Genomic DNA, 18,784 nt, shown 5'->3' with positions numbered 1-18,784 from the left:
AACCTTTCCAGACTTTGCAGTCCTGTCCCCTGCAATGTTTCTCTTCTCTTTTACCCATCACAACATCACAAAGCGATGCAGTTTATCAGACATCTGTGGGGTTGTTGCAAAGGGTTTTGTTTGAAAGGCAAGCCCCAGCACAGCCAGCCACCCCGCTCTGACAGCACTGGTCATTAGGTGATGCATGCTTCTTGCATGCTGGACCACGAAGCTAATGACACATTCTGGGACGCTCCCAGAGTTTGGGAGTTATGGGGGTTAGATTTACTTCATTTTCTTGGAACAGACCCATTAACCTTGTCAGCTGTCCAACAACAGAGAAAATCTGGCAGTTCTCTTGCTGAGCTAGCCAGGTCACTACCGCGTCAAATGGCTGCACTTCAGTGAGCATCCAGAAATGGCAACGTGCAAGCATGGCACCTGCACGGCACGGAGGTTTGGGTGAATGGCACTAGAGAGAACATTTAGGGGCCTCCTCAGCTGCAGAATTATTCTCTTCAGCAAGAGAGAAGAAAAGATTTAGTATTGTTGGAAGCTGTAAGCTTTTAACCAAGGTGGGCAAGCCAGGCGATGCACTGGAAGGGGCTGAGCTGTGCAGGACACGAGCTCCTAAATGAGCATCTCTGGTGCAAACTCGCAAGCAGAGAGCACAGCGTAGCTCCAGAGGGAAACTGTGCTCTAAGCTAATCTGCTTTTTATATTCCTCATGCTACCTAGTTAACCCTCCCCCTTACAGTGCCCGGTATTTATGTTTCCAGATAATAATGATGTGATGTGGCTGGCAGAGTAATTTAAATAATTGGACATTATCTTGAGAAGCAAGCACCTAATGAGTTCAAAATAAACTGAGAAGTGAAATTTTCATCTGTTTCTAATAACCCTTACCTATGTACAGTATCATTGCCGTGGCAGGGTTTTCATTATTCATACCACTGTGTACTTAGAGTTCACTAGTGATGGAGACTCCTGCAAGAGCTAATACTCCTGGTATTTTTTGGCCAAGGCTTAGTGGATTATCCCTTTCCTGCAGAGTATTTTGCAGTCTTACCCTGTACTTTGGGCCTTGTACATCCACCGAGGTTTTAAGTTTATATTTGCAGCCTGGGTTTGAATGGACAGCTTCAGAGATAAAAAAGATCAAAGTCTGATCTTACTAATTATATATTTTTTTCTTTCTAAAAATCTATAATCTATTAATCAGGAGTTTATAATCTATTAATTCACATGTGCATTAAAAACACAGGCAGCTAGCCTGATTGCTGTAGAAAATATATATTATTTTAGTACATCTGAGGAAAAGGCAGCTCAGATATTCTCCAGCATTAGGTATCATAGGGAATGTCTGAGCACCTGGTGATGTTTCCTCTCCAGTACACTGGCTTTAATCTGGTCCTGAAAAGAGGATTCCACTGAGTTTAAAATCCCAGTAAGTAACCAAAATAGTCTTGTTTTGGCTTACAGGTGTCATGTGGAGACAACTAGAACTGAAAGTCATAGTGTTGAAGGGGTTGCATGGAAGTTGCCAGGATTACAGGCCAGGGAAGAAAACAGAAATATTTACTAGCAGATGTTTAATTGTGCATTTCTTTTATTTTTAGGGACTGGCTCAGTATCTTTCTCCTGATTAGTCACTCTTCCTCTCATTTCTTTGTACTCTTATTCAGTTGATTTATTTAAAGGTATGTCAGTGCTGGCTGAAGTGAAACACTGTGCCTCCTCTTCCTGCTTATTGCTGACCGCTCCAATAATTCATTTTTTAGCTCATTAGCTAACAGGGGATGTGAACAGTGGTCCTCCAGGGGACTGGAATGAGGTTAAGTGATCTACTGCTGACAACTCTGCTCTTGGACTGGCCTGCCTTTGGGGAAATGAAACCTCAACCAAGACAAGCTGTGGATCCCAGAAGTGAAATTGTGGCATCAGAGCAACAATTGCAGTGTTTATGTCTTGTTGTCGGGATTTCTAAGATGAGTGCGTGTATGTGGTGGTTTTACAGACAAACCCAACACAGTGTAGTGGAGCTGAAGCTGACTTCCAAGAATGTCCCAGAACTTGCCTTTCAAAATGAAGCGGTCTGTGCCAGAGATGGAGAGAGGATGTCTGTGGATGTTGGCTTTCTAGATACTCATTCAAAACCTGTCCTTCTAACTTTTGGTTTTACCAGTCCATGAGGCATGGGCAAGCTTGCTTCTCCCCCTTCCTCTGTTATTAAGTACAGTTTTCTATGAGGAAATCCAAGCAGCATATCTTTCTTTGTGTACCCAGTTTGGGCTGTTGAATAGGATCTAAATCTCATTTGATAGCCGATGTCAGTGACATGCTGCCCCCAAATGTCTGAGACTTTTAAAACACCTTTATTTTTGTTTGTAGAGTTTGCTGTGTTCCCACCGTGACCCTCAGGTAGAGTTTGGGGGGTACTCTCCCAGTCAATTACTGTGACTGCAAGGGTAGAATTTGACCTTAATGAATTAAGTCTATTGGTGCCCTAGGTGGTCAAGAAAAATGAGCAAGTTTTTCCAAGAAGGAAGACGAAAGTAAGGTAAAAATAATCATGTGAGAAGGTCAAAATTTTAAGTGGTTGTAGCCCAGGAGCACAGTCCCCTGCTGGCTGCAGGGTCCTGCTCTGGCCAGGCATGCATCTCCCAAGGGACTCACTATCTCTTCAGTTGCTGCCTGGTTGCAACAAATTTCTTCCAGTTAAGGGGTTTTTGACAGTCGGTGTTAACGCAGAGCAGTTACGGGTTATACTGCAGGACAGTGCTTCAAGGAAGGACCGTTTGCATCCAGCTCTTTCCCTCTCCATCACTAACACAGGTGTCAGCACGCTATCCTTCCTCAAATTTATTTTTAAATGGGCTTTCTGTTCTTTTCCCGGCCTTTTGAGACAGTAGGATAACCTGAGTAGGATTTGGTTGATAATGTCTAGCCTTGCAGCTCACTTGCAGCCTTCCAAGAGCAGAAGGATTGCTTTGTCTGATGTGCCTTTGCACTGCTCCCATGCAACACATGGCAAAGGGGAAAGTCATGCCAAGGAATTTGTAAAGCAGCAGCCTAAAACTCTGAAAGCCTCCACCTGAAGTTGGCATTTATTGTCTCTGTTCAGGTATATATAGGTATATATATGAACTGTGATTAGGGCTGGGAGATGTGTGTAAGGCAGCTTGGTTTTTAAACAGAAAGGGACTTCCAAGCACTTTAGGGTGCATGGGCATACGAGAAATAAATTCCCGAAGCCCAGACATGCGCTACTGTTGTGAAGCAGCGCAGGTTGAATCACCTCGTTTTTCAGTCTGGCACATTGAAACGTGGAGTGGAAGCATTGGTTATACTCTCAGTACCTCGATACAGACTTTAAAAACTCAGGAGAGCTTTACTAAATACTTGGGGTGGATACTGGACCTGCAAGTGTTGTTGCAACACTGCAAGAACACACATTTTGCTGGTAATAATTGTATGTTACGTTACTTCATTGTCCTCAAAGCATTGCCAGTGTTGTTTTTTTACCTTAAAACAACACAAATAAAATAAAATATAAAATATAATACAATCAAAAAGCATAAAACAAAAAATAAAATAAAATAAAATAAAATAAAATAAAATAAAATAAAATAAAATAAAATAAAATAAAATAAAATAAAATAAAATAAAATAAAATAAAATAAAGAATTAGGGTTTGCAGTGGTAACAGAAATCCTTTTCTTTCTCCTCTCCCTCTGGAGCACCTGAACTGATGCTCGGGTTATCAGAGCCTGCCATCAAAGGTTAATTTGCAGCTCCCTAAATTTTTTGTGTGTGTGTCTTTTAGCTTTCAAAGGTTTCATTTAAACGAGGCGCTTTTTGTGTTAATTTTCTGTTTGCCCTCTTTCTCTGAAAAAGCCCGTACCTGTCTGCAGGGTGAATTGCCATTGGTGCAGAGAAGTGCCTGCTTTGGAAAGCTTTGCATGAAAGCATCCAGGGAGGTCAAAGTAAGGTCACTCCACATGTACCAGGAAATGATGCAAAACTAATCCAGATTTGCTGTTGGAAGGATCTGTTTACATAAGTATTTAAAAACAGATTAGGGCTAACCTGACACTAGATTACTGGGAGTAGTGTAAACAGTGCTGAAAGGGGTAAACAGAGCTTTTCCTTTTGTACTCCAGAGGAAAAAATATGTCACCAGTAACAAGTTGCCTTGCTAGGTGATGCATATGGTTTTCACAGGCTGAACAGATTACCTAAGGTACTTCTAAATGGGACTTTGTCTAGGGCTAGATCTCTTAGATCATATAATTGTATGTTAATTTTTTTAATGGGCGGTTGAGGCAGTTGTTTGTAGTCCTTGTTATCCTGTAATATAATAGCATCCAGAAAGCTTTTGATAGTTATTTGACATATCAGGAGGAAATGGTGCTTCAAAGTGTTGTTTTGGTAGTTTGCATTTTGGAAAAACAAACAGGAGAACCCTCCATATGTCTTTTGCATTTGGAAACATGACCCAACTTTTAGGGAGAAAAAAAAAAAAAAAAAAAAAAAAACCTGCAAGCAAGGCTGTGTCTTCCAGGGGGTCGCAGTCCTGTCTGAAATGCAAACCTGGGTGCAGGAAGGGTGGCCGAAGGATGGAAGCGCCGTACGGGTTAATTCAGGTGTTAGGGGTGGAAATTCTGCGCATTTTCTGTGATGTATTTTGCAGCACAGCTGAACCCCGTGGTGGAATTGCTCTGCCTGTTTTCCCATTTAACAGCGAGGGCTCTTACCTGCTGCCAATCCTCGTGGCAGCTCGGGGTCTGAAGACCTCGTGGCCGTTGTGATCTTGCCACCACCCCACAGCAGCTGGAGGCTGGGGCGTGCGCCCCACAGGCAGCGCAGCCAGCGTCACGGCGATACAGCTCAGTGGTGGCACAAATCCTGCTGCAAGGACAAAGTTTGAATGAACTGCCTCTATAATGGCTTTTTTGCCAAAAATAATGGAACAGGGAATAATTTTTCTGTTGATTAACTGCCGTTTGCTAGCATACTGGTAGGCAAAGCCAAGCTGGCGCCGTTTTACACATTCCCTTTTGCTTTTCTAGGGAAGAAAAGGAGCGCTGGATACGTGCAAAATATGAGCAGAAGCTCTTCCTCGCCCCGCTGCAATGCCTGGAGCTTACCCTGGGCCAGCACCTCCTGAGGGCTACAGCCGAGGAAGATTTGCGGACGGTCATCCTGCTCCTCGCCCACGGGACGCGGGAGGAGGTGAACGAGACCTGCGGGGATGGGGACGGGCGCACTGCCCTGCACTTGGCGTGCAGGAAAGGAAACGTGGTGTTGGTGCAGCTCTTGATTTGGGTGAGTACCTGCTGCCTGCGGAGGGGGCCTGCGGCGCTGGGGTGGCTTTTGCTGGGCCACGTTCCTTCAGCAGGGCCTCCCAAACCTGCCGCCTGCGAATTTCACCAAGTGTCCGCTGCTGTCCTGAGTCTGGGTCTTGCTCATTGCGTGCTCTGTAAAGAGAGCAACTTAAATTTCTGCCTGTCTACTGCTACTTGATAGAAAGCAAGCAAAACTGTAGGAGATGAGGAAGGAGAAATTTCCCTGGCACCATTTGAAATGCTATTTGAAATACCACTGCTAAACATTTAGCTCCAGGTAGGAGACCCTCCCTGTAGAAACCTTTTCATGTGTAGCTCTGTGCTCAACGAATCTGCACAGTCTCCTGACCTGTCCCTCTTTTCCCTTTCCCCAGCCTTGTCCTCAGTTACATTCAAACCCTTCTGTCCTTAGTTTGCTCCCTCTGTTTTAATGCTCGGTTTGCACCAAAGCTTCAGACGCCATCTCTTCTTTCTCTGTAGTATGGCGTTGACGTGATGGCACGCGATGCCCACGGGAACACGGCATTGGCCTATGCCAGGCAAGCCTCCAGCCAGGAGTGCATCGATGTTCTCCTCCAGTACGGCTGCCCCGATGAGCGCTTCGTCCTCATGGCGACTCCAAACTTGTCCAGGAAGAACAATAACCGGAACAACAGCAGCGGAAGAATGCCCACCATCATCTGAGGAGCTTGTTCGTGCATTCGCTGACCTGAATTACATCCGCAGCCTCATATTCCTCCATTCCCGTCACAGCTCTGCTCTGTGAGTCTGACAACTTCCCTTTTTTCCCTTTTCCCTTCGGTGCATCCCTGTCCCATCCAGAAACGGCGCGTCTGGATAGCGCGAGGGGGTGAGAAGGAGCGAAAGGGGCTGCAGAGAAAGCAGTTGTTTCAGTGACAGCTCTCCGACGATGACAAGCGGGCAGCAGGAGCGCACGAGAGCGCGTGGGTTCTCTAGGACACGGCACGTGGCACGGGACCGTGGGGACGGCTGTCCCTGGGCACAGGCTCTACAAGTGCGGAAGGAAGGGGCGGAGGGAGACGAGAGCGGGAGCGAGAGGAGAAGAAAGGAGCGATGGTAACTTTCCGTAACTGACAGTTAAGCACATCAGTACATTTCACCTCTACCAAACGGAACGGCTGGATTTCATTCTCTTCTCTGAAGAGCTTGACGGCATAAATCAGAAGCAAGCACAGAGTTTGTCAGGTTTGAAGCTCCTATGATGGTATGTGTCAAATCAGTTGTAGCTAATCTGTCCAGGGAGAATACTGGCTTCATTACACTTGTATAGTTGAGTTCTTCCAGCATTACCGCTGTTTAATAGAACATGATTAGTCATCACGGAGAAAAAAGCATATTAGCTGAGGAGGTAGTTACATGGCACGCTTCGGTGATTGCTTGGATGTGATTGCAATATTCTTAGAAGCATCATATTATCTCAGACATGTTCTTTCAAGCCCTTGGAGCCCTCCTTTCTAAATTCACTGTCATAATTTAGTATCTGTTTAATTTTTCAGTCCAAAGAGAGGAAATGAGTTGCTGAGTGTTATTTGACTGCAGTCTCCTTGGTGTAAAAACAAAATGGAAAAAATAAATAAGAGTAACTATGAAACACAAAAAGGAATAATGAATACTGCTAAGGAAAAACATTTCAAGTACATTTAGTAAAATTAATAAATGCATTAAAGGCTAATATTTTTTCAGCCAGCAGAAATATGTTCTGTCATTTTGCCAAGGTAAACGTGTTGAGTTTTTGGTCACTCCTGTGATGCATTGCCTAACTTATACAGATTTTGTATTGTGTCTTTAGATTATATGTATGTAAAATCTATTTGAATAAAAAAATCATAAATATGCATTGATTTTTTTTGTACAGAAAATGACATCTCTGTTAATTTATAAACTGTAATGGATGTGTACTAAATCATGTGCAACTAGTTAGGATCTGTGGAGTACAGATCATTGTACATTGAAAATCTTCCCAGCAGTGAACCCTATTTCCATTGCAAGCCTTTGAGGAACATATCAGAATGAGATTGTGGCACGCTTGGCATGAAAAAAAAAAAAAATGTATGAGACCTTTTAGAAAGGAAAAGAGGCTGTTTCTCAGCACTGTAAATATATTTTACTTCAGAAGGCATGAAGCTTTCACAAGCCAAGACAAAAAGCCATAGTCTGGATGTGTGAAGATCAGATTTGATTAATTTCAGAATTGATAGCCTTCACCAAGGCGGGCAGGGCATGGCTGCGCTAACTCTGAACTTGGCTGCTCTCTGGAAGAAAAATGGCTTGTGAAAGTAGCCTGGACAGTTCATTTGAATTCCACCTTTTAATACGTAATTTGATTTTTTTTTTTTTATTTTATTTTTTTTATTATTTTGGGTATTGCCAGACAGATCCTAGCTTCTGCCATTTTCCACAACCTAGGATTCTGGCACAGGGAAGCAGGCTGTAAGGCTTTTGGCAGACAGAAAAGTGATTTTTAAGTGGCATATGGCAATGTGAAGATGGGGGAAGGGCATATCACAGAGAAAGTTGAAAACTCAACTGAATTAGATGGCAAAGGAGCAATTATGTGAAGTCAGTGAGGTGCACACAGCATAGTAATTTGCAAATCTACCTGCTCCGTCTGTATTTCCCAAGCCTCCAGTGTTGTTCTTCCTTGGGGCTCTGTATTTCATTTGACATCCAAACGGGAGGGGGATAGCAGTCGCTAAATAAAATATAGGTCAACAAAATGTGAAGGGAAAAAAAAAGTGTTCAGCGTATCTTAAGGGAAAAAAAAAAAAAATCAGAGAATTACAGATTTGGTGTAAAAATCGTAAAATCTTGGAAGGAAAGCATGCCCCGAGGTAAAAAAAACTAGAATACTGACCAGTTTTTTCCTGTTCTGTGGTGTTGTCATTTTATAGCTTGTTACTGTACAGACCTCTGGCTGTAGGGAGATCTTTCTTTGGCTGCACCAGAGTAACGCTACATCCAGTTCTGTTCACACTGGGAGGTTTTTTTATTTTATTTATTTTATTTTTTTCCCTTGAGGAAAGGTGTCTGTTGTAATTGCTGTTTCTCCACCATCACCGTGCAGCTCCCTGATCTTTGGTACTGACGGGTGGTCCTACAGGACAGCCCACATAAATGTTCGGCTGCATGGGATGCTCGGAGCCCGCCGCGTCCCGGTGCTCACGAGCCTTACACCTGCACCAGGGGGCGCGGGGGGAACTCAGGAACTGCAGCTCGTGTGCCCAGGGGTTCCCCTGGGAACATATTGGAGAGGCAAGGCCGACATTTCAAACACATTGTCGGCAGATTTGCCATAAGAAGTTCTCATTGCATGTTCCGTTTCAGAGCTGAAAATTTCCTGTACCCAATGTTCTCTGTGGGCCACCTTCCTCTTACGAGGCTGGGAGTGATGTTGGAGAGACAAGGGCAGCCAGGCTGCCGTGCAGATTTCAGGTAGAAGGGTTGTACGCTCCTTTCATAAAGACTTCCTGAAGGTGAACCTTACAAAATATTTTTTTTTAGGAAAGGGAATTCCACTGTATTACAGGAAAAATGATGTATCCTGGCTAGCCAACTAATAACCTCATAGTTTAATCAAGCGGTAACACTTGCTTTTAACCTAAACAAAGCTTTCCCTTGGACACGTATGCGTTGGCAGTGATGATGCTGAAGCCGTGCTTTTGTAGGCTACGTGGTGGCTTCCCCAGATGCCTGGGGGTCTGCAGAGAGGATGCCCAAACCCTGGGAGCCAGAGGACCGTGCGCCCGTGGTGGTGGAAGCACGGAGGCAGGCTTTGGTGGCTCAGGTTTTTTTCTCAGCCATGGGTTTCCCTCTCCTCGCAGCTCTGGAGAGAGACGAGGTCTCGGGCTCTGTGTGCTTTTCAGGGGATGCGTTTGCACTTTGCAGAGGATGTTCTTGAAGCCGCCCGGGTGCGGCACCAGTATCGGCGCTTTGAGAACCTGCAGGAGCTGTTCCCGTTGCTCTCTCTCTGTTAACCTGTCCCTTTTCTGTTCCTCATCTCGTGTCTGGCCCCTCTTGTTGCTTTTATGGAACCCACTTGCCAGGCTGTTTACGCCCTTTGAGCATGTTATGAGCAAATTAAAAACAAATTGAAATCCAGTCAATAAGAAATCCCAGCAGAAACATGCTGGCTAAATCTGTTTCTGTTTCTCAGAAAATGGAGTTTGTGGCAGTGGTTCTCACCGAGTGCCCCATTTAACCCTTTGCATGATCCCAAATACTTTTGAATCCCACTTGCTCTGCACTTTATCCACCATGACTACAACACATGGAGTGAGTGAGCCTTTGCTACCAACATCAGCACTTTCCTGCTGTTGACACGAGGCTAATTGCCGAGAGTGGAGATGAGCTGGATGTGTTGTACCCGGCACCTGAGCCTCGGTAGTCCAGGACTTCAGGAGAGTTTACTTTTTCCTCGCTATTTGTGAAGAGAGGAGACCCAACCTTGGGAAAATCCAGGGTCTCGCCAGTGCAGAGATTTGGCCAGGGGCTCTTATTACCAGGTTTCCAGTTTTGTTGCTGAAAGGGGGCAGAAAAAAATAGCTATTTCTGGTGTGACTCAATGTCTCCTGAGCTAGGCACAGCTCGGAAAGCCAGGCGAGCTATTGGAAAGGAGAGAGGGTTTTTAAGCATTTCTACTTGGGCGTAGTGTATAATAACTGTGTAAACATTAATATTGTTTACCTTGCTGTCTTTCCCCATTTCCCTAAATTATGTGTTAGTGCAAGAGGCTTTAGCTGCACTTGGAGATTTCCCCTGGCAAGAGGAAGCTGAGTAACGTAGGGAGAGGAGTAGAGGTGTGAGTGCAGATACACTCGTAGCGATGATCTCCAGCACTGTAATGTAGTATAATTAGCCGATGCGGTTTTCGGATAGCTTCATCCTTTATATTTGTATGGAGATCATGAAAAATGAAGTAATTTGTAGTTTCTAGTGTAAAGTAGTAGTAGTGGAGACAAGCACAGATTTCACACGAGGGCTCTAAAGGGGCCCTCTACAAATGTCTCGGGGAGCCGTGTTTGCACCTTAACGGGGAACAAATGTGCGTTGTGCCGGGAGGGACTCGAGGCGAAGAAGGAAAGTGTTGGGGACCAAACGTGGGGCGGTTTGTGTGGATACACGAGAGCTTGCCCGTCGCCATTCATCGTCACGATTCTTTGTTTCCCCTGTGATGCCTGCTGCAGTTATTAGCACATGGGATCTCTGGCTGTTAGTCTCGGATCCTCCCTTCAACATCGCCTGGTTGATTTTGGGGTAGAATGTATTGCGGAAAAAAACTTTGGGCTATTCTTGTGTCTGCTGCATAGCAAAAGAAAGCTCGCTCCAGATTAAAATTCTTTTTGAGCGAAGTAAAAACCAAAATCAAACAAACAAAAAAACACAAAATGTCCTGCAATTAATTTTGACTTCTTAAATTCTAAGTTACAAAAAGAAGGTTGGTTTAAATGGTTTTATTCAAAGGGTATCTGCTGTTTAAAAAAAAATAGAGAGGTAATAGAGCAAACTATCCAAAGGTGTAGGTAGGTAGGTCTGTTCTAGTGCGATATTCTAGGTTTCGTTTTGTTGTTTATCATGGGCCAGTTTTTAAGTGGGTATTTGGTGATCTCATCTTGATTTGACTGAATCCGTCTCACGTTTTAAATAGAGGGTAGGGTGGGGTTGGGCCAAGATTTTCCAGAGCTGTGAGTAGTTCTCGTTTTGGGAAAAGGATTGCATGATTTCTGAAAACAAGATGGCTTTTGTTTGTTGTTTTTCTAAGAGCCAAAATCACTAGTCATGCCTTTGGTAATCTTGGCCCCCGTGTTTCATTTCAGGCGACAGCAATATGTGGGTGAGTTACCTCCCGTAGTTTACTCTTGTTCCCTGAGTGTCGGGGGGACTTTTGTTCATGGGCAGATGAAAGGCAAATGTCTTTGTACATTTCAGCAGTTTTAGCCCCTTCTTACGTGTCCGCATCTCTCTCAAGTCTATGTAGCATATTCACGTGGTAGTGGTCAGCTCTGCTGACGTGCAAAGCTTCAGCTTTCTCTTGGCCATGACCTGCTGGACGTGTCTTTGCTTCCAGTACTAAGAGTTGACTATTTTGCAGTGCTTCAGAGCTCGTAATTTTTACCTGTGTGTTATGTACAAAGCGTGGAGGGGGGTGGGGGGCTTGTCGAGGTCTAATGGCATGCGTTTGGGATGACCGTGTTGCTTGCTGGCAGTGAATGCACCATCAGCTATTTTGTGCACGCCACGTTTTACGGAGCCGATCGGTGTTTTGTGTCTGACAACTTCCCATTCTTCCCTCTTTCTCACCTCCCTCTGCCTGTGGTTAGGATAACCAAAAACCATGAGTGCAACCGCGCGGGGACCTCGGAGCAGTCCCAGCTCCTCTTGGGTAGCTGAAAACACTTTCCGAATTGCAAGGTGGAGGGAATAAAACCCCAACAGCAGACGTGGTAGCACCCGATCTTTGGTAGGAGTGAGGGAGGGTTTGGGTTCCCCCATCTGGAAGGGAAGAGGTTGGGTTGACGTGTCCGTGCACACATTTGTGTGTGACTCATAACCCGTAGCTAGAGCCCGGTGTTCAGGCAGATGTTTATAAATGGGCAAATTTCCCAATTTAACTCAGCCCAGCCATGTTCTGGAGCACAGAAGGTACGCACAGGCCGGGGGTGCCATCTCAGAGGGCAGGGAGAGGCAGGAATAGGAGGTAAGGGCTCACTGTGGCTCTTGAAAGCCATCAAACGCTCAGGATTCACAAAGATAACCCAGCTCAGAGCAAAAATACAGCTCGTTCAGATGGCAACACCCAACTTCTGAAGCCCTTTAACTTGCCTACCGGGACTGAAAGAGCCACCTTGCTTCGGGGTGGGAGCTGGTGCTGGAAGGAGATGCAGAAGGGAAAAGGCCAGAAGAGGAGCTGCTCAGAGGCCCTTTCTTTCCCATACATTTGCTCCAGCCTCAGCTTACTCGCTGAATTTCTGAGGAGCACCAAGCGGTCCTTCCCCAGGTGTTTGGGGCCCCAAAATTTTACTTTGAACATCAGCTAACGTGTGCTGAGGCTTTGTGCGTAGCGAGGGGCCCAGGAAAGCCTGGCCAGCTGTTACCCATGCCATTGCTACTCCTGTTTTTGGTTTAGGGGAAACTGATAGGGATTAGGCAGGGTCGGCACGCAGAGGACTGTTTGCTGGAGCTAGGTAGGGCACTTCTGGTGGAAAACACGGCTGGGTGTGCCAGGGAGGTGTGGGTGCTGTTGAAAACCCCTCCGAGCATTTTTTCCTACTTATCCACAGTTTCACGTGGGTTCAAGACCTGTTGAATCCCCTGGCATCGTTTTGCCAGCCCGCAGGGAGAAGAGGATGTCGGTCCTCTAAAAGCACAGCCCATGTTTCTCTGGGGAAATACAAACTTTCCAGGGGGCCACGATGCGCCCTGTGCATTTGGTCCAGTTCTCATGTACTAGTGTAACCTCGTGAGCATTTTTCACTTGTGCACGGCTCGTACGGACGGGTGCACACACCGCAGGGCTTTGGGGAGGGGTGTCTTTCCAAACTCGAGGGCTCATTTCGTCTTTCCTTTGCGTTCTCTCACCTTGATGTCTCTGGCTCAGGATCGCCACGGGCCTCACTCTGCAGCTACGTGAAACCTCTCGACTTCACCGGGATTTGAGCACATCCCCAAATGCTTTGCCAAACCCGAGGTGAAGCTGTTTGGGAGAGGCAGAATCGGGCCTGGACGCATTAAGGGCTGTATCCCAACCTAGCTGAAGTCAGAGTTTGGTTTCAGTGAGGCCGTGGTTTGGCGTGCAGTCCTAGCCAGCACCTTTGTTTTGGGAACTGGCATCATCACTGCTTGGAAATGGATGTGAGCTCTGTTTCTCTCAGTTTCTTCTTACCCTGTGACCGACCACACGGCTAGACGTCACGTTCACGCGTGCTTAGCCCCCAGGTCTTTCTGTTTTTCTGCTTTGTGATGTTTGTGTTCCTGGTTAGGATGGGGAGAAAGGGAGCCCAGGTGAGTAGGGACACCTGAGAACTGTGTTTGGGGTAGAGGCAGAAGATACCTAGCACATGGCAGACTTTATAGCAAGGTTTTTTGTTTTGTTTTGTTTTGTTTGGTTTTTCTTTTCTGTTTCTGTAAATAGTAATGTATAAATGATGACAAGACAGTGTGGAAATTATTAAAAAATACGTCTTTTGTTGTTGTTTTTATATTACCTCATTCAGCAAGTTTGTTTTACAATGACTCAATGATGCTTTATTTATATTGTTTGTACTGTAATTAAAACAATTGACAAACATTTCACTTTGCTTGTTGTTTCATATGATTTTGTTTTGATTAAGTATGCCAGTCTGTATTATGTTTCCCTTTACTCTCTCTTCGCGTTGAGATTTTTGTGTCAGCTGTACAGTATTCTGAATAAAAATAAATAAATAAATAAATAAAAAAGGAAAAAAAGTTGTAAAGTACTGCAGAGGGAGACTGCTATATTGTATAGGTCTCTTTCTAATAAAGACAAGAAAACTTGTTCGTCACAGCTTTGTTCTTTGCTTGAGTCCTGGTTGCGGTGTTGCTGAGAGGTACCTGCCCCGGCCCTACTTCCTCGCAGTATTAATGATGAGATCCTGTCACTCTTTGCCAGTAATAAAGATGAAGTATTGCCCGAGACCTGGGATGTCAGAAGAGCTGGTAATGGTGCAAATTGATAAATTAAAAAGCAATAAGTCACCAGGCTGTAATGGTGTATATCTAAGAGTTCTGAAGGTGCTTATGAACTAGATGACAGATCTCCCAGCAAAAATAGGCGAGCTTTCATTAAAAACAGTTATTCTCCCAGAGGAAGGGAGAGTAGTAAATGTTGCACCTAGGCTTTAAGAGTCTCTGGAGGAGATCCAAGGAATTAGGCCAGTAACGGTTACATCTGTATCTGCTAAATTGGTTGAAATGATCATTTAAAATAAGAATAATAAAACATCTTTAAGGTCATGGTATGGTATGGTCTAATCACTTCTTTGAAGGAAAATCATGGCTCTCCATTAGGCTCCCCCGAACCAGCCATTTAAAGCACCGAACAAAGGGCACCCGGATGACATTTATTTACACTGTTAAGGATCTGTGCCCTGGTACGTCGTGAGAAGAAACAGGGAATGGAAGAAGGCCCGAGGAGAGGAGAAAACATCGGGCAGAAGGCCGGGAGGTGGCAACCAGGGTAGGGCCGGGGGGACCAGAGGGTCTCGGAGAGCTGGCAATGGTTGGCAGCACTGGGGAGATGGGAAACCCATGTAAGACAAGAGTTGAGTTGCATTTTGGTTAAGTATTATCAAGTTCAGTAGAGAATAACATAAAATTCAGTATTAAAAAAGTGCCATTAATGGAAAAAAGAAGGGGGGGAAGGTGGCTTAGCATGCTCAGGGGTGAAGAAAGAAATGGAAGATTTTAAGGTCCATACAGGCACCATGAAACAAGACAGCCAGTGCTCCAGTTAGGCCACCTGTGCTTATCCCACCTTATAAAACATGGAGAAATTTGGGGATGTTCAGCAATTAGTAGGGTTATGTCAAGGGCAAAAAAAATCAGTGCCTGTGGCTGTATGCTTTGTGTCTGCTGGTACCTGCGAGGAGTCACCAGTTCTGTAGCCATCTGTCGGGGACTTGTTTGGGGTTTGGGGAGGTTTTCCCTTTCCTTTCCTTCTCTCCAATTCTCAAAGTGCTCCAGGGAGGCTGTGCCAGCAGCGTGGGGGATGAAAAGCTGCAGGACTGCTTCTGGATTTTTTTTTTCTTTCTTTTCCTAAGGGTGTTTTGGGGCTACATACCCCATACCATGGTTTTCCCACCGTGTTTAACCCCGTCGCGTGTCAAACCACCACCTAAGCAGGAGGTGGGTGCCTTCTCTTCTGCCCTCCCGAATTTGAAACGGGAACTTTGAGCGTGAGAGCTTGCTTTGGATTCCCCCTAGGTGTGAGGCTGCAGCAGTGCTTTCCCTAGGGATCATCAGCCCTCCCCTCCATCGCCCCCCAAAGCGCTGTAGCTGTGATTTTGCCGTGAGCATGGCTGGCTGCTCCCCGCAACAACCCTCCTAAGGTCTGAATTATTTCGGAAGATCCCGGTGCCAGGGACACCTGAGCAGCTTTGAGGCTGTCTTTCATTCCCTCATTCCCCACCTACCCCGATCCCGCCCCTGTGTGCCCCTGCAACGCTCTCAGCTGGTGGCACTCGCAGATGCCGTGGAAGAAAAGAAAAATATTCTACAGGAAGGCAAAAGAGGTCGGAGAGAGATGTTGAAGGAAAACTATTGCCCCCCGTAATAGAAGTAGAGGGGACCCATACACACTTTTATATATATATATATATATATATATATTTTTTTTTTTTTTTTTTTGAGAACAAAGCAGTAATTGCTGTAGAGACCCTGTGGCTGCTCTGCCACGAGGCCTTGCTGTGTCTCCCTACCCTTGCCTACCAAGGATTAGCTTTGATGGAGCCTGGGAGCAGTCCCTGAAGAAACCTGCTGCAGAGCCCAGAGGTGTTGCTGTAGGTACTGTGTGCATTCATTTCCTTTAAAATCATCCCCTTGGCATTTTTTCCTCTTCCTTACCCTTTCCTTAACAGCAACCCAAACAGGTGCAGGGGCCGCAAGAAGACGAGATGAACGGCAGAAGGAGGCAGAAGGAGCTGCCTCCAGCTTTGTTTTCCAGGAAAGGCCCAACCTCACTCAGACCTGGCAGTTTTTCTGAAATACACAAAATCAAATGTTTTACACTTCATGAAAAATCAGGTGAGAGGAGCCTTCAGGGGGGATCCTCAAAGAGACACATCCACCCCCACTGGGGCTTTTCCTCCTTTGCTACATGTTCCCCAGCCACTCGTGCCCAGAATTGCCCACAGACTGGGCAGCAGAGGCTGGATGTGGTGTCCAGTGCTGCTGGTTGTTCCCTGGCCATGGAAACCCTGCCGAAATTTGGGCTGGGAGCAGTGCGTCCAGCACAAAGTGCTCCTGAGCACAGCATCACCTGTGGCGGAGCTCATCCCTTTGCCCTTCCCTTCTCTCCCTCGTTTCTGAGTCCTCTCAGAGGCAGGGGAATCAGTTCATGGTGTGGTGTCGCCCTGATGAGGGATTCCCCCTGCAACTCCCACCCGAGTGATGCCCAGAGTAGGACTTTGGGGACTGCATGGGTTCCTAGGAGGGGAAACGCATTTTCTCCTGGTGAAGCCACCAAATGTGTGGCAGGAAAACCACAAACTCCTTTCCCTCCACGCCAGGACTGGGAAACCCACCAGGCGGTAATTTATCTCGCCTAATGTCCAGTAAAGCCCTTAATTGGCCAGTAAATGTGGTCGTAATAACCACGCTTGACACCCGGTGCCACCGCCAGCAATTAGCACTTATTTATTTGCATACTGCCCCCACCAACCTCTCCACTGCCAGGCCTGTTTGTTTTCAAGCCAGGGAGGCTCCTTGCCTTTGCCAAAAAGAGGATGAGAGGGGCTAAAGCAAGGAAAAGGCCTGGTGTGCATGAACTTTGGGGAGATGAGGAGCTGCAAAACCCTCTGTGGGGCTGTTCCTGTGCTCGGGGATTTAATGTCGAGCTCCCAGGGACTGCGACTTGCCTTTAGGAAACGGCTCGGCATCGCTGCTGCCAAGGCGCGGGGCTGCTTGTTGCTCCACCAGAAGAGTACCTCCTGATCACCTTCATTTGTTGTTGTTTTGGCACGGGGACACGCAGTTCACATCATTTCTGAGGATGAGTGGAAATGGAAGGCCGGGTATTTTCATCTGATGAAACAGGGGCTGGGAGCCCGAACAGCTTCGAGTTGCCAGAGCCGGAGGGAGGAGGTGGCAGAGAGAAAACCCAGCTCCCAGCTGCAGCTGGAGGGGGTGAGGGGTCCATGGGTGCCAAAAAGCCTCATCCTGCTCTGTTGACAGCAGGTGGGCATGAGTCTGGAGACAGGTCCTGGGTCCCCAAAATGTTGGCGGGGTGCAGGAAGGAACAGGAGCGAGCCGGCAGGTAGCAGGTAAGCAGATCCACAGGAAAAGGGGGAAACAGCCAGGCCCAGCCAACAAAATCACCCCACAGCCCTGTGTTTATCCTCCTGAATGGGCCCTCTTTGAGATTTTGCATCCCGAACGGGCCCTTTTTGGAAGCATTTTGCAGTTTCTCAGTTTGTGGACCAGAAAGGGAGCGCGGTGCCAGCAGCCCTGGGGCCGAAGCATTGCGGTGCAATCCCCCCACACATCACGGGGCAGGAGCCTGGGGGCTTCAAAGGCTCTGGTACAGACCCCCAGCTCCGAGCACTGCCGAAAAAGGGGGTTTTGGTGCCACCTTCCTCCGTGAGCTGCCCCCTCCCAGCACAGAGACGCGTCTGCTGCTCCTGCTCTGCGTGTCCGACTGCTCACGGCCGGGCTGATTGACTGCAGATCTCCCTGTAACTGAGCTTAATTAGCAAGCTAATCAGGTCTGGAGATGGTTCCAATTTATTTACTGGCTGCCACCCCGAGGTTCATGCCAGGTGAACAAATATGACAGGGTTTTGCCCTTTCCAGCACTCGGAGCTGGCAAAGCCTCCACAGCCACGAGGCCAGCAGGGCAACGAGGTGCCTGGTGCCTGGGCTTCGGCGTGTGGCTTCCCAGCCCGCTGCCTGCAGACGGGGACAGAAAAGGGACACATTCAGCCCTTTGCACACCAGCAGGGCACTTGGGGAACATCCCAAATCCTCCTTGTGGCAGGGTCAGCACCAAGATGCTGTTGTCCGTGGGTCCCCTCTTTATGAAGGTGACCTAAAGCAGGGTTCATACAACTCGTGCTTCTTAGTTTCTTCTGGGTGCATGAAGACAACATAAAAGAGTTTATTTATTTATTTATTCATTTAAAGAGGGGGGATTTGCTGGATTTCTTTCTTTTCCCCTGGAATTAATACCAGGAACGTCACACCAGCATCCCTTAGGTTTGCTGGAGCATCTCCCCAAAAAGGCAGCGGGCCCTGAGCTGCAGACCCCTAGGGTGGGGAACCCCCCACCTTGCTGGTTGGCTCTGATCTTTAATGGCCCTCCATATTTTAAGCAAAAAGCAGGAAAAAAAAAAATACTTGCTTCTAATTTGAATCTGCCTGGTTTGAGCAGCCAGCATTGATTCTCACCGGGCCTTTATCCCATTGATTAAAGAGCCCTTTAGCACCCGTTTTTCTCCCCACGAAAGCACTTAGGGACAATAATTGAGCCATTTCTCCTTCCACAAGGGGTGCGAATTTCACTCCCAAAATGCAACCAAGGGTACAGAGAGGGCCTGCAGCCACCTCTTTTGGGGAGTACAGGCACCCCCAGGGGGTTTCGGAGCTGAGACAAGGAGGCCATGGTACCAGTGGGGCTGGGAAGCCCTGATGGATGCGGCAGCACCGCGGGAGCCGAGGCTCTTCTGAAATCTCTTGCCGAATGGAGACAGTTATTAGAGGGAGTA

At 46.8% G+C, this 18,784-nt stretch overlaps 1 protein-coding gene across 10 annotated transcripts in view; it reads left to right on the top strand.

The window, feature by feature from the left end:
- The window catches only part of AGAP1 (ArfGAP with GTPase domain, ankyrin repeat and PH domain 1), a 352,881-nt gene extending 339,014 nt beyond the window's left edge, over positions 1–13,867 (top strand). For all 10 annotated transcript variants that reach the window (XM_084524026.1, XM_084524027.1, XM_084524019.1 and 7 more), the window contains 2 exons: positions 5,052–5,307; positions 5,808–13,867. In XM_084524026.1, the coding sequence (XP_084380152.1) occupies positions 5,052–5,307; positions 5,808–6,011 (460 nt within the window). In that variant the 3' untranslated portion in view covers positions 6,012–13,867. The remainder of the gene's footprint in view (positions 1–5,051; positions 5,308–5,807) is intronic.
- Positions 13,868–18,784: the final 4,917 nt, after the last annotated feature.

Source organism: Aythya ferina (assembly GCF_964211825.1).
Source record: "Aythya ferina genome assembly, chromosome: 6".
Lineage (NCBI taxonomy): Eukaryota > Metazoa > Chordata > Aves > Anseriformes > Anatidae > Aythya > Aythya ferina.
The sequence above is the reverse complement of the archived record's forward strand: the minus strand, read 5'-3'. Positions and strand labels throughout refer to the sequence as shown.